This window comes from Micropterus salmoides, unplaced genomic scaffold (assembly GCF_014851395.1).
Source record: "Micropterus salmoides isolate LMB-PRFRI ecotype aquatic unplaced genomic scaffold, ASM1485139v1 Ms_hic_scaffold_3, whole genome shotgun sequence".
NCBI lineage: Eukaryota > Metazoa > Chordata > Actinopteri > Centrarchiformes > Centrarchidae > Micropterus > Micropterus salmoides.
This window is the reverse complement of record NW_024042261.1, coordinates 29,629,151-29,643,183: the sequence shown is the minus strand read 5'-3', so window position 1 is coordinate 29,643,183 and position 14,033 is coordinate 29,629,151. Positions and strand designations below refer to the sequence as shown.

Sequence of the window (14,033 nt, the reverse complement as noted above, 5' to 3'; positions counted from 1 at the left end):
TTAAGTTAATTATAAAATAATTAAGTGTTTATTTAGGGGTGGATATTAAAGTGGCCACATGTAAATTTCTTGCATACTGGTTTGTTTTGTTACTTTACAGCACATAACATCTCAAAACCACTTGTGTTTGGATATCACATATATTATTCAAAACACTGCACAAAGTGTTTGCTCAGAATCCAAATGCACTCTTAAATTCATTTTTTTAAGATTCACCACACCAATCCCTCCAATGCTCAAATATATTTTATATTTACTGTTTTAAAATTGCAGTTTGGTTATTGTACAACGCACTCACCTGCAGGTGTCGCAGTTACTCCAGGGAGCAAATGATTTGCCTCAGTCACCCAGTTTAAAGTAATACAAATGACAGAAAAACAAAGTTAAAGGGAAGTGGTGAATAAATGATACTATGATGATCAATTTCTATAATGTATTTACAAGAATCAAATCTCATAAAGTTTTATGTATTCTTGTTATTATAGTGCAAATAAACGTACCGGGTGCGCGCTGTACTGAGAAACTAATTGTCCTGACGGCTGATCTCAGAGCAGATGAGGGAGAGTCCCCCGTGTGGACTTCAGAGGCACGTTTGCAAATTCTAAAGATCCTCAGCAAAGTTCAGTAAGAGAGGAGCTCATCTGCAGAAAGGGAAGAGGTGTATTTTCTGCCCTGGAGATGAAGTATCCTACATGTGTTTTCTTAAGTTTAGTGGGTCTCCTGACAGTAGCTGTGATTCCCCTGTCTTTGGGTGAAATGTACACGTCGCTGCTGAACGTAAAGCAGGCGATCAGTGTTGAACGGAAGCTGATCGATTACTTGAAAACTTACATTGACCGTGAGTTAGAGAGACTGGAGGACATCCAACGGTGAGTGACATGCATGATGAAACAGTGGAGATGGACGATCTGATAAAAGAGATAAGCTTTTTTCCCCCTCATCTGCATGTTAGAAATTAAATTAGCATATTCCTCAGCTTTTTGTTCCAAAAGCCTGAAAACTACACTGCACCTCTGAACTGAGAGTTAAAGGGAAAATGCGCTGTAAGTCACAGCTCTGTCTTAGTTTAAGCAGAGAAATTAAGAATGTTGTGCTGATATCATCCAGTGACCAATCCTGTAGCTCCTCCACAGAGAGTAAATAATAATGGAAGTTTTTGGACTTGATTATGAGAGCACATGATGAAGTTCAATTATGGTCACATTTTCAGTGCCACACCAGGAAATCCTGCAGTTAAATGCACCTAATTTGGATGAAATTAATACATGAATGGAATGAAACTGCTGACATTATTATTAGTTGACGTCGTGGTGTCAAGATACTTGACTTCACTCTCCAAACTTGTGCGAAATGCACAGGGAAAGTTCTGCTTTAGGGCGTTTCTTTACAAAAGAACAATTACATAAATAACGTGCCCTTTCTTCCAGTCACAAATGTTCATTATGTTGGGAATAGGATGCCAGATGGGGAAGGAGACTGGTCAAGTCATTTCCCAGAAGTGTACAATTTACAGTTTCTGTGTCTAAATGAAAAGAATTTGCCCTTTGGAACATTGGACATTTAAAACAGTATCTTATCTGTGGTGGCTTTGTTTGTGGCGTGAGGTTGGAAAGTGAGTAATGTTGTATTGTTGTATACACAGTATATCATTGAGATAGCTGTCATGTAACGCAATAATGTTTATTTCCAGTGTATTGTCTGTCTATACCAGGTTTAATCAATCTGTTTTTACTATTTCCACCACAATGACAACCCAGTTTTGGGCAGGAAATTGGTCCAAAAATCCCTACTTAATAAAGCCTTGCTCTGCCTGAGAGGGTCTGAAGAACATTTTAGTTTTTATTAGCCTACTGTTTTTTCTTCTTCTTCAAGAGCAGCTTAAGGATACCAGGACTCACTTGCTACATGTGAAACTGTCTAAGCACTTGGCCTGTTCTTTCTTTTTGTAACAACAGTTCTTTCCCTCAGCTTTTATGCCAAAGTATCAGAACTGCACACTGAACTGTACAAAGGCTCGGGGACTGCAATGGCAAACCCGCTGGTGGCATTCACCCTGATCAAGCGGCTGCATTCAGAGTGGCTGAATGTAGTCTACAGCAACGAAGCCCTGGAGAACACACAAGGTTGGCTCATTGCTTTCTTTACAGACACATCTGGTGGTGATAACTAAACACACCCAACCCCCCGCCCCAGTTCACCTTTTGGCCCTCTTATGTCCAGCCCTCAGGTCCAGTTACGAGAAGGAAGAGGCCGGTCTGCCCAAACTAGAAGACCTCCAGGGGGCCGCTAAGGGGCTGATGAGACTGCAGGATGTGTATGCTCTCCAAGTTGCAAGCCTCGTAAGGGGTCGTTTCCAGAGAGTCACGAATGGCAAGCCTATTGATATCTATCTGCCTGCAGTATCTGTCCCACTGTCTGGTGATGACTGCTTTCTGGTTGGAAAGGTACTTTTTTTTACTGCCCCCCCAATACTGTAGTATTATCAGCAACGTGTACTTAAAGTGTCAAAATTTAAAGTACTCCCCAGTGACTGACATGCCATTATATACTGCATTATAAGATTTTTACTGATGCATCAATTTGTAAATAGTATTTTACTGTTGCAGCTGGTTGAGGTGGAGCTAGTTTTAACTACTTTATATAAAGTTAAGTTTGGAGAATACCTTGATGTTGTGCCACTCCAAAGAATCAAAAGATAAATCTGAGTGGTAATATGAGGATTAATGAGTCTTTGAGTCTTCTCTTATTTTTGCTTTTTTTGTGAAATATTGGAGAGTTTTATCTCTTTTGGCCTCAAACAGTTATTTAAATGAAACCATCTGAGAAGCTTAAAGGGGAAACTACTAACAACTCACAGACATGTGCTGTTTCATAAGGGGTCAAAAGGTTGGGAAGCACAGGTTTGATCTTCAAGTACTAGAACTAAAGTAACTAAACTAAAGAAACGAAAATGTTTCCCTCTGAAATGTGGTGACGTAGATGTATAAAGTAACATAACATGGAAATAGTACATTCCAAGTAAAATTGTACAGCACTTGAGTAAATATTTCTTTACACCACTGCTCATTTTTCACCTCTGTATTTCCTAAAATATAGCAGGGAAACATCATGAGTGTGAGTTGAAACAAATTGGTCATCCTTGCTGCTTAACTTTCTGAGTTAAATAAGCTCTAAGTGCTACTGTAAAGTAATGAAATGGAGAGAAATTTGGAAGATGTTTCTGTGAAAATGCCCCTCCCTGATTAACATCCCACTCCAAAGGTCTGCAAAATAGTTTTATTCCAAACCTGTAGGTCATTGTGAGGTGGGAATTAAACAGCCAGCCTGAAAAAAGTGGAATTCTTCCCATAGCGTGCCTGGGAATCTGTTTAATGTGAAGATGAAAATACTGGTATACAAGTATGATAGAGTTTCCCCACAATAAATTCCACTGTTTATGTACAGTGGTGATGTATAAGGGCAGGGCACTGTGTGGGAGAGACATCCTTGTGTGTGGAAAAGACATTATCTCACGCAGCACAAATAGCAGAGCTTGCCTTCACTTGTACTGAGGTTGAGTACATTATACAATGTGTAAACAGAGATGCTTAGCTTAGGGTGTTGTCATTAAAAGAGTTGCCTGCATGTGCTTTTATATGGCTGTTAAACCGCTCCTCAGAAGCTGCAGGGTTGTTTAACAGAAGGTTGTAGCGTGTCAGTTTCATTTGGAGGAATTTTAAAGCACTTAGATATGCTGAAAATAAACTTTAAGAATTCATTGGGTCATTAAAGAGTAACAGCTCCCAAATTATGGGGTCGAATGTTGTGAACTGGGTGTAAACCCCTGGTAGGGTTGATAAGATGGTGTGTGTGTGTGTGTGTGTGTGTGTGTGTGTGTGTGTGTGTGTGTGTGTGTGTGTGTGTGTGTGTGTGTGTGTGTGATTAGTTGAGTTAAGTAGTGACATTGTGTGTGTGTTTGTGGGGTTAAATGGTACACTGGGATTTTTGTTGCTGAGCTTTCTGGCGGGGTTGTGGATAAAATCTGTAATCGGAGGAGCCTCATGTCACCCTGTTTAGATGTGGGTGCTGTCAGGCCTGTAGTCAGCACCTACTTAATCAAGTCAAGTCAACTAAAAAAGGGGTTTGAGACTAAGTAATGACAGAGACTGTAACCAGTGTGCACTAGCTCTATCCACAATGTACTTGCTTGAGATGTCAGACAGGTATAATCTCTTAAATTTATATGCTGCAGAGAAAATGCATGACAGTGGAGCAGGTTGAGAAGGTATTATATGTTTCACATGTCCAAAATCTAAAAATGAGATGTAGGTCGGCTCAATCGACTAGTTTATTGAAAGGAAATTAATATCCAACTATTTTTATTATCGATGAATCATTTCCATCTTTGTTTAAAGTAAAAGGTTCAAAATATTTGCTGGTTCATTATAATGTTTATTTGATCGGGTAATCTCATTAAGCTCAATATCTCTTCTGCAAAAGAGACCTGGGTATAACAGACAGCCAGCTGCACACAAGCGCATAGAAAAAGCATCAGAAGCAATCACAGATATTTATAAAAAAGGTCCAAACAAGGTTAAAAAAGATTTATCCAGAACGATACTGTCTGGTTTTAAAGTCACATATTTTCTGTCTTGATTATCTGCTGTATTTCACATTTCTGCATCTCTCTTACCTGCCATCAAGGCTATATTTTTGTATTTCCATTCAAATTAAGTTGATGCAGCCAAAATGGTTTGGCCCAAATGCAGCATAAATCCAGCATGCCATGGTGACACAGTTATGCCAGTTGAATGACGTGATAGAACTGGCTGAAGAAACTGGTCTGATTCTGGCTGCTGCCAGTGGCTTAAAGCTAACCTGACTCAGTCCACAACCCTAAAACTAAGCCAAATCTGGCAGCCATGCATGTATACGGCTCAGAGTCGGCTGACTTTCGGTCATTCAGTCCAGTGCCACGACAGCCGAGCCAACACTTAGCCATCTTTGGAATGACTGGCTGGTTATCAGAGACAAATTCTATTTAAATTGCCAAATAGTTGGAATTAAAAGTGTTATTTTACACAGGTGGCCTACGAGCAAGACGACTACTACCACTCAGTGCAGTGGTTGGAGGAGTCGGTGCGTCTCTTCCGGGGAACAGGAGGCGAGTGGAGCCCTGAGAATGAAGGGACTTTAGAAGATGCTCTGGATCACCTGGCCTTTTCTCACTTTAAAGTTGGTAGAATGACGTTTAGGAAATTTGTAAGATGACTCATGGATTGCACTGCCCTAAATTCCTCTCATTGTTTCAGACAGGAAACGTCTCATATGCTCTCAGTCTATCTCAGGAGTTACTGCATCACGGTAATTCTTTTCATTTCACTTGTCCCTTTCCTTTAATTCAGTCTGTGGTGCATAAACAGTCCCAGTTTACTTCCCCTCTTTACTTCAGTGAACAACATGACTTGATTTTCTAAACTGAAGCCTGTACTGTAATTCAGAAACATTCCCTATGATGTATGAATCATTGTATGACTGCTCTATTTACTTGTTTCTTCTCAGATCCAATGAATGGAAGAGTTTTGCAGAATGTTGAGAAATACGAGAAGCTGCTGGTTACAAGTCCACACAAATCAATGAGGGGCAATGGGCTGAGGAGACCCACCTCCAAATATTTAGGCACCAGGGACACTTATGAGAGACTCTGCCAGACCCAAGGCTCTCAGGTATACATCACAATGAATCATTCTGAACACATACTGTGTATTAGGAAAATATCACTGATAAGTTAATAGAACAACCAGAGTATTTTTAACTGTATACAATAACACATCTATTACAAAAATTACATACCCATAAATTAATCTTTCAAATATTGTCATTGTCCATTTGAGTATGTTAGTCATTAGTCATTTACAGTAAGTTATGTCCTGCCATTGGATGTATAATGTTATAGGGTACAACAATGCTTTGAGAAAATCATTATTTATCTTGTATGTGGTTGCATTTGCTGCATTTCCAGAAGTTTGAGACTACATTCATGCTTGTGGCTCTTAGGCACAACAGTTATTTGGGCTAAATGCTAAAGTCAGCATGCTAACATGCTTACAATGACTGATGTTTAACAGGTGTAATATTTATTATTTTGGTGAGCATCTCTGTTGAAGAGGACAGCATGCTAGTATTTTAGAATTAGCACCAATGTACAGCTGAAACCGATGGGAATGTCATCAAAACAAGGGGGTCAGTAGTAGAGTTAAGAGTCAGTAGGCTTCATCCTCTGGGGACCATGAATGTCTGTACAAAATCTCATCACTGATTTATGCAATAGATGTTGAGATATTTAGGTCTGAACCAAAGTTGTGGGCTGACCGACATTGCCGTTCCTACAGTCACACCGCTACCTTGGCTAAAATAAAGCTAAAAAATGGCTCTTTTTCATTGTCATTTATAAATCTCAAAGTGGTTTGTCACAGATTTGAGAAAATCATTTTCCAATCAGGTTCCATCATTTATCCGAAATTTAATAAAGATAATAATAATATATTTTCTTCTAAAAATACTTTATTTGCATAGCACCTTTCATACATAAAATGCAGTTCAAAGTGCTTTACATCATGAGCACTTAAGTAAAAAATAAGTACATAAATAAATAAATAAAACATATAATACAGCAACATAATAATAATAATAATAATAATAATAATCTTTATTTGTAGAGCACTTTTCAAAAACAAGTTACAAAGTGCTTTAACAAGTGTAAAGACAATAATACAAAAACAATACAAGCTAAAAGCATGAAAAACATTGAAAAGACTAAAATACATGTTTAAGATAAATATAAAATTAGTAAAATACAATAAAATAAAAGGGATAAAATAAAGTCAAATAAGATCAGGAAAGGCTCTCCTATAAAAATATGTTTTAAGAAGAGACTTAAAAGAGTTCACTGACTCAGCCGACCTGATTTCCTCGGGCAGGCTGTTCCAGAGCCTCGGGGCCCTGACAGCAAACGCTCTGTCCCCTTTAGTTTTCAGTCGAGACTCTGGAACAGACAACAGACCTCTGCCCGAGGATCTCAAGGTACGCGCTGGTGCGTATGGGACTAAAAGGTCATAAATATAACAAGGCGAGAGGCCATGAAGAGCTTTAAAAGTGATCAATAGAATTTTAAAGTCAATTCTAAAACATACTGGGAGCCAGTGTAATGAAGCTAAATAGGAGTAATGTGGTCATATTTCTTTGTTCTGGTTAAAAGCCTGGCAGCTGAGTTTTGGACAGTCTGGAGTCGATCAATAGATTTTTGGGTTAAACAGGTGAAAAGGCTGTTGCAATAATCCAGGCGTGATGAGATGAAGGCGTGTAAAATGGTCTCGGTGTCCTTAAAAGTTAACATAGATCAAATTTTTGCTATATTTCTAAGTTGATAAAAACATGATTGAACAAGCTTTGTGGTGTGCTGCTCGAAATTTAAATTACTATCAAACCAAACACCAAGGTTCTTTGCCACAGGCTTAATGTGATTTACTAGGGAACCAGCAGATGGCAGTATTTGATTTGCCATCTGCTGGGACCCGATGACCAGGATTTCTGTTCTGTCTGAGTTCAGCTGGAGGAAATTATTTGACATCCATTTTTTAACTTCACAAAGGCAGTTGTTAAGTGAACTCAGCATTCCAGGGTCTGTGGATCTGACGGGCAAGTATATTTGTGTGTCATCAGCATAAATATGAAAAGAAATGCCATGTTTATGGATAATATGTCCAAGGGGAAGCAGATCCAAGGAATACAAAATGGGTCCTAAGACCGACCCCTGAGGCACACCATATTTAACTGGACAGAACAAAGAGACATAGTTGTTTACGGACACGCAAAACTTCCTATTTGACAGGTAGGATGAAAACCATTCTAGGGCAGTACCAGAGATTCCCACCCAGCGCCTCAGTCTGTCTAACATGATGTTGTGATCAGTGGTGTCAAAAGCAGCGCTAAGGTCCAGGAGTACTAGGACTGAGCACATGCCTTCATCAGCAGACATTAAAAGGTAAAAAAAAAAACATGTACATAATCCACAAACACAAAAACTGGGAAAGGGAAGCAGCCAGGGCTACAGTATGAAATAAATACAATATAAAAGTATAAAATGGATAAAAGGTAAAGAATAAATATAATCAGATAAAAGCAAAGGCATAAAAATAGGTCTTGAGCTGCTTCTTAAAACTATCAAGAGAGTTTCTAACTGAAGATTCATAGGCCATAAGAGTCATATTTGGTTGTTTGTGGGGAGATAACAATGTAATGCAGACTAAATGTTTGCAGATAAAAAAAAAAAGCAATTCTTGTTTTGGTCATGTTAATGGCCTTCACATGCTTGTTTGTCCTAGCAGCCAACGCAATTTGAAAACCCCAGACTATTCTGCGACTACTTCACTAACGGCAATCCTGGACTGATACTGCTGCCAGCAAGACGTGAAGTGCTGAGCTTGCAGCCGTATGTGGTCCTGTACCACAACTTCATCACTGACACAGAGGCTGAGGACATCAAGGGGCTCGCCGAGTCAGGAGTAAGTGCCGTTTTCTTATTTTCCTCAATAATGGTAATAAAAACGTGTCTCCAATATGTCAGTTTTTTTGGAATTAAGAATAAGAGCCACAGTTTTACAATCTAAACTATTTTTTGTTTATCCAATGAGGTCTTCAAATGGTAGCCATGTTTTGTAGAGTTTTCTCAACAATAAGAGGAGCGGTGCTGTTTCTTCCACATGGGACTCACAAAAAAGGGAAGCTGCAAAGTCTTTTTTTGGTAACACCAAGAGTTCAAGAGATTCTGTCGAAGTTTGCAAATAGACAAACCATGGTAGAAAATAAATAATTTTGCTATGGCCAGGTGAACACCTTGTACATTGAAGAATCAAGGCTTTTCAAACTGATTTTATTCTACAATTAACCAATATCAGAGGTATTGTTTTTATTTAGGGCTAATTGTGTTTTTGTGACTTTCCACTAAAAAAGCTACCCTCTGTTGATGTTGGCTTTGCTGGTATCACTTATATCTAACATATATTATACTTTTGTCCTTGCATTGAGTGCACTGAAAAGGAAAATTACCTTTAGCAAGGGGTAACATTGTGCTACAAGGCCTTGAATCAAATTATTTTTAATGTATTAAGAGTAAAGGTGCCTGTCAAAACAAAAATTGTAAGTATGCATTCATTAGCATAGCAGAGTCCCAATTAGACCCTTATCCCTGTTACTAGCAAGGTGTGGCTACACGTTTTGACAATTAAACGCAGCACGTCTCAATTATAGATTGCGCATACAAATATAAATGTTAAAATTTTGTCAATATGGACATGCCACACATCGTTAGATTGAATAGATTCTCTACAATTCAGTCGTTCAGTTTATTTTATGGGAACCATGAGCACCAAAGTATAATTCATTCAGATTTACCGGTACGATATGGTAAACAAGAGTGACGAACAAGAAGTGGTGACTCTCTACCTTTGAAGCAGTCATAAAGTCTGAATATCTGTCCATTCCAAACTGTGTACATTTTCCTACTGCAGAAATCCTGGAAATATGGAGGAAGAGTTGGTCTGTGTCCAAATATTTAGCAAGCCTTAAAGAAATGAAGGATATATTACTATGAAAACTTAGCTGAGTACCTCAAACTGTCCAAATTACCCTGCTGGACTGGTTATATGAAGTCCACTGTCATACTGCCTCAGTATCTATCTGAAAGCAACATACAATTTTCTGCTCATTTAATGGAAAGCTAAAGCACATTGTTCCCAGATCTGCTCATAGTCTGCTGACTCTGTTTCTTTAGGGAATATTTGGTGGGCTAACTAAATTCGTGCCCTATAGTTTCTGTGAGGTTTTGGCATTGTTGAATGAGTTTTCCATCCTTTGCTGAGATGGAAACCCCAGTATTTATTTCATCATTATGTCAGCTTGTGGGTTTATTGAAAACAGGCTCAGGGTATGGTATTAGTATTGAGCAGTGAGCGGCATTCGGTAACGATGAGAATGGTTTACATGGCTTTGTTCATGCTGGATCCCAGAGCCTTATTTAAACATGAAGCAATAACACAGTTCTGTTGTTTGGAGTTAACAGGTATTTCATCGTATTGGTGTCATGGTGATGAATTGACGTTTGAAATAAAACGTTTTTTGACCATTTTTCCTCTTTTGAAATGGTTTGTTTAAGCCCTTAAGAGTTGAATAAAGTAATGTCTCTCGTGGCTGTAAGGAAGTCGTCAAGGGTTTAATCTGCAAGAAATATTGTGTTACCAGTTTTCTGCTTAGAACATTGTGCCTGTTGAAAACTGGAAAACATGTCTGAAATAAGCAGAATGCAGTGTGACGATTCTGCAGTCCAAATAAATCACAGAGGCTCAAAGTCCAAAACATCTGGACTTCCCAGGACTCACTTCCAGACTCCGTGGAGGGTTAGCACACTGACAAGTGGAGATAAGATAAAACTTAAAACTAATACCTGTAAAAGAAGTAGGGTATCTAAACCTGATAAAGGCTCATATGCACATTTTTGTTTGATTTGTGTTATTTTGTAGTCAAGAATTATGATTTCATTTTACCCGCTCCCCTGCTCCCTAAGATTGGTCATGCAAGATTAGATGAATAATTGCAGTGAGTCATTGTGTCATCTTTTGGAATTCACATACTTGATTTTTATCTGCCTACAGTTTTTATTTTGGACATATGATTAGTGCCTGTTTTTATGCATTTTGTCAGCGCTTTGCAGCTAGACATCAAAGATTTTCTTCTCCAACAATCACAAACATAAAATGCTGTTTTCTGTCTTTGCTGTCAAGTTGAGACGGTCTGTGGTGGCAGCTGGAGAGAAACAAGCAACAGCAGATTATCGCATCAGCAAGAGGTGCAAATTACTTATAACGCTTGTTTATGTATATTCTTTCGTTTATCATCATTAATTAAGTCAAACTAGTTGTTGGAGCCACCTAATCTTCCATGGCTGCAAAAATAGAGCAGGCAAATGATGTTAGATCTACTTTTTCAACTGTAATGTGTCATGTATCAATATGTCTTTTTTCTAGTGCATGGCTGAAGGGCTCAGCACAGTCCACTGTTGGGAAGCTGGAACAAAAGATCTCCATGCTCACTGGTCTCAATGTGAAGCATCCATATGGCGAGTACCTCCAAGTGGTGAATTATGGTATTGGTGGCCATTATGAGCCTCACTTTGACCATGCTACAGTAAGTCGATTGTGAGACGAGTTGATTTTATCACTAAAGACTTTGCATGTTGTCTGTGTTTACATGATATGAATAATGATATATCAACTTTCTAATGTTCCAGTCACCTTCAAGTCCTGTGTTCAAGCTGAAAACTGGGAATCGAGTGGCAACCTTTATGATATATGTGAGTGAAGCCTTGCTCTAACCATCTTATGACTCTGTATGACCCACATAGCAGCCCTGTCCCTGGTTTTCCAAAGCCTTAATTAAAAACACAGAGGTCAGGTCTTTGCCACAAGTGCTGCAAGACTTTGGAACAACCTGCCTGAGAAACTCAGACTAGGCCTGACCTCACTACCTAAACTACACTTTTATAGATGATGTCATACAGCAAACTTAGATCAACCTATAATTTTTGTCTCTGACCTCCATTTTAGAGCAAACATCGATATTTTTGCTTTAAACATCCTATTTGTCTTTTTGTTCTGTTCATTTTATCAATTTGTATTGTTTAACTAACAGAGTTGAGGAAGCCTTTATTAATATAAAGTATTATTATTGTTGTTATTATTGTTATTATCATTATTATCCAATGTGAAAATCTGAGTAAAAGTGAATACTGATAAAATAAAATAAAATAAAAGAAAAGAATGGCTTAGTGTGAGGCTTTGAAAACAGTGCAGCAGACAGACAGGCTTTTCATAACATGAGCACATAAACACAAGACACAACTCTGAAGGAATGTCCTTTTCCACAGCTCAGCTCTGTCGAGGCAGGTGGGTCCACAGCCTTCATCTATGCCAACTTCAGTGTTCCCGTCGTGGAGGTAAACACCCTGAGAATGTTTTAAGATGAGCTTAAAGCAACCTCTTTCTTTTGTCTATGTCTGTGCCATTTTTTGCCTCTAGCTAGGTTATTTTCACTTCTGTCAGCGCCTCACTCACATTCTCTGGGGCAGCTGTCAAAATTCTAAAAGGTCAGATCACAACAACAATAGATACTGCTATTGTATGGTTTAGCCTGAGTGGAGGTTGAAGCTGTTTTTCGGTTGATCAGTGAGCTGCAGTGTAAAGTTTACCAGGCACCCCCGGGGTTTAACCTTTCCCCCTTTCACTTTATTGAGATCTGACTTCCTGGCTCAAGTAACTAATTCAATATTGTAACTTGGAGGCCTTGTGCTTGAAATTCAGCTAGATATTTAGATTAAAGCTGAATTAGTCGACCGACAGTGTTGAGGATTTGCAGCTTTTCTGTGTCCTATATTATAGTAAACTATCTTTTGAAGGGTTGGTCAAACAAAACAAAAGATTTGATGGCTTTAGGAAAATGTGATTGGCATTTTCTGACATTTTATAGACCAGAAGATGAATCAATTAATTAAGAAAATACTTATTAATCTATAATGAACATAATTGTTAGTTGCAGACTTATCTTAGACCAAATAGCTTTTCTGACTTATTGAAAGTGATTTATGCTGTTTTTCATTTCACAGAAAGCAGCCATCTTCTGGTGGAATCTTCATAAAAACGGTCAAGGAGACGTAGACACGCTACATGCTGGCTGCCCTGTGCTTATTGGGGACAAATGGGGTAAGAGTCAGTAGATTGAGTATGATGTGATGGTGCCGTCAACAGGAAGCAAAAAGATATGTGAATATGGAAAATACTAAGCACTTTATCAGACACCTCTTTTGAACAGATTTGGCTTTGGATCATTATCATGGTCTTGTTTCTCTCAACAGTTATCCATTTCAGCTTTCATATTATACAGGAGCTGATGTACAAACGCTAGGCCACATCTGTGCTGCATTACATATTTTGAGATGTTACAGAGTGCAGTTCAGACACTGAGCCCTCATATTGGAAGCTAAACATCTGCTGCCGGTTGGCCCAGACCATCAAACTCCTAATGCTGAAACGTGTGTTAGGGACCCAGTTAGAGTAACAGACGGATATTAATCATCACAAAGCAGCTGCAGAAGTATTTGGTGGCTGTGTTGTTTTTAGCAACCATATACATCTTTAGGAATTAATATTAAGGCTGTATTTTTCTTATACAAAAGATGCAAGGGCAAGAAAACTTTCATTCATGTTTTTTTTCTATTCTCCCTCGAAGAAACTAAAACATAGTTTGCATCTTTCTGTATGTGTCAGTGGCAAATAAATGGATCCATGAGCATGGCCAGGAGTTCCAACATCGCTGCAGCCTGAACCCTGAAGAGTGAGAGGGGTGGAGCGCTAGCTGGGCCCCTTGGAGTACAAGAGCCAACCTCTACAATTGAGAGGCACACTTGCAGGCAGATAGAAGGAGGGAGCCAGAAAATGAACATACAGGCAGGGGAGGTGAGAGCTGTTATGGGGCAGCCTGCTTCTATGATTGGACCTCCGGGCCCCAGGGAGCCTAAGCACAGTACAGTGCTGCAGTGGACATGGATAGCAGAAGGCTGAGAGTAAGAGAGGTAAAAGAGGAGTGGGGCAGTCGACAATCACTCCCCAGAGCCCAAATGGTCTTCTGCTGCAGATGGAGAGAGGCCTCTGCCTTCGCACACTGTGCTGGTTTCAAGGCGGTTTGCCTCGTGCTTCCTTAAAAACGGACTTCTTATGTAACGCTCTTCCGACACTGGGCAAACTCTAGGGACTGCCATTGCAAATCAACACAGCTGAACTTGGTACATACCTTCCAAGCTTTATTTCTAATGTGTGGATGCAGAAGTTTACAAAAAATACCTAATGTGCCTGGCTGAATCACTGTGAAATGGTGCACAATGTATCTTAAAATGTCTGTTTAATGTTATGTTGCTGCCAAAAATAAATGTTGTTTTTAGATTTGAA

At 39.0% G+C, this 14,033-nt stretch overlaps 1 protein-coding gene across 2 annotated transcripts; it reads left to right on the top strand.

The window, feature by feature from the left end:
* Positions 1-639: 639 nt before the first annotated feature.
* On the top strand, positions 640-14,033 carry p4ha3 (prolyl 4-hydroxylase, alpha polypeptide III). Of its 2 annotated transcripts, none has more exons than XM_038693558.1 (13): positions 640-869; positions 1,969-2,123; positions 2,221-2,444; positions 5,065-5,214; positions 5,292-5,343; positions 5,542-5,705; positions 8,367-8,543; positions 10,818-10,882; positions 11,061-11,220; positions 11,324-11,386; positions 11,960-12,028; positions 12,695-12,791; positions 13,356-14,033. In XM_038693558.1, exons 1-13 carry the CDS (start codon positions 679-681, stop codon positions 13,424-13,426), a joined length of 1,638 nt encoding a protein of 545 aa, XP_038549486.1. In that variant the 5' UTR covers positions 640-678; the 3' UTR covers positions 13,427-14,033. The 2 variants fall into 2 exon arrangements, with proteins under 2 accessions (XP_038549486.1, XP_038549485.1); XM_038693557.1 differs by having other exon boundaries at positions 8,364-8,543.

Coding starts and splice junctions, on each gene's coding strand:
- p4ha3 (XM_038693557.1), top strand. CDS start 679: ATGAAGTATCCTACATGTGTTTTCTTAAGTTTAGTGGGTCTCCTGACA. Junction 5,344..5,541: donor TCAGGAGTTACTGCATCACG/GTAATTCTTTTC, acceptor GTTTCTTCTCAG/ATCCAATGAATGGAAGAGTT. Junction 12,029..12,694: donor TCAGTGTTCCCGTCGTGGAG/GTAAACACCCTG, acceptor TTCATTTCACAG/AAAGCAGCCATCTTCTGGTG.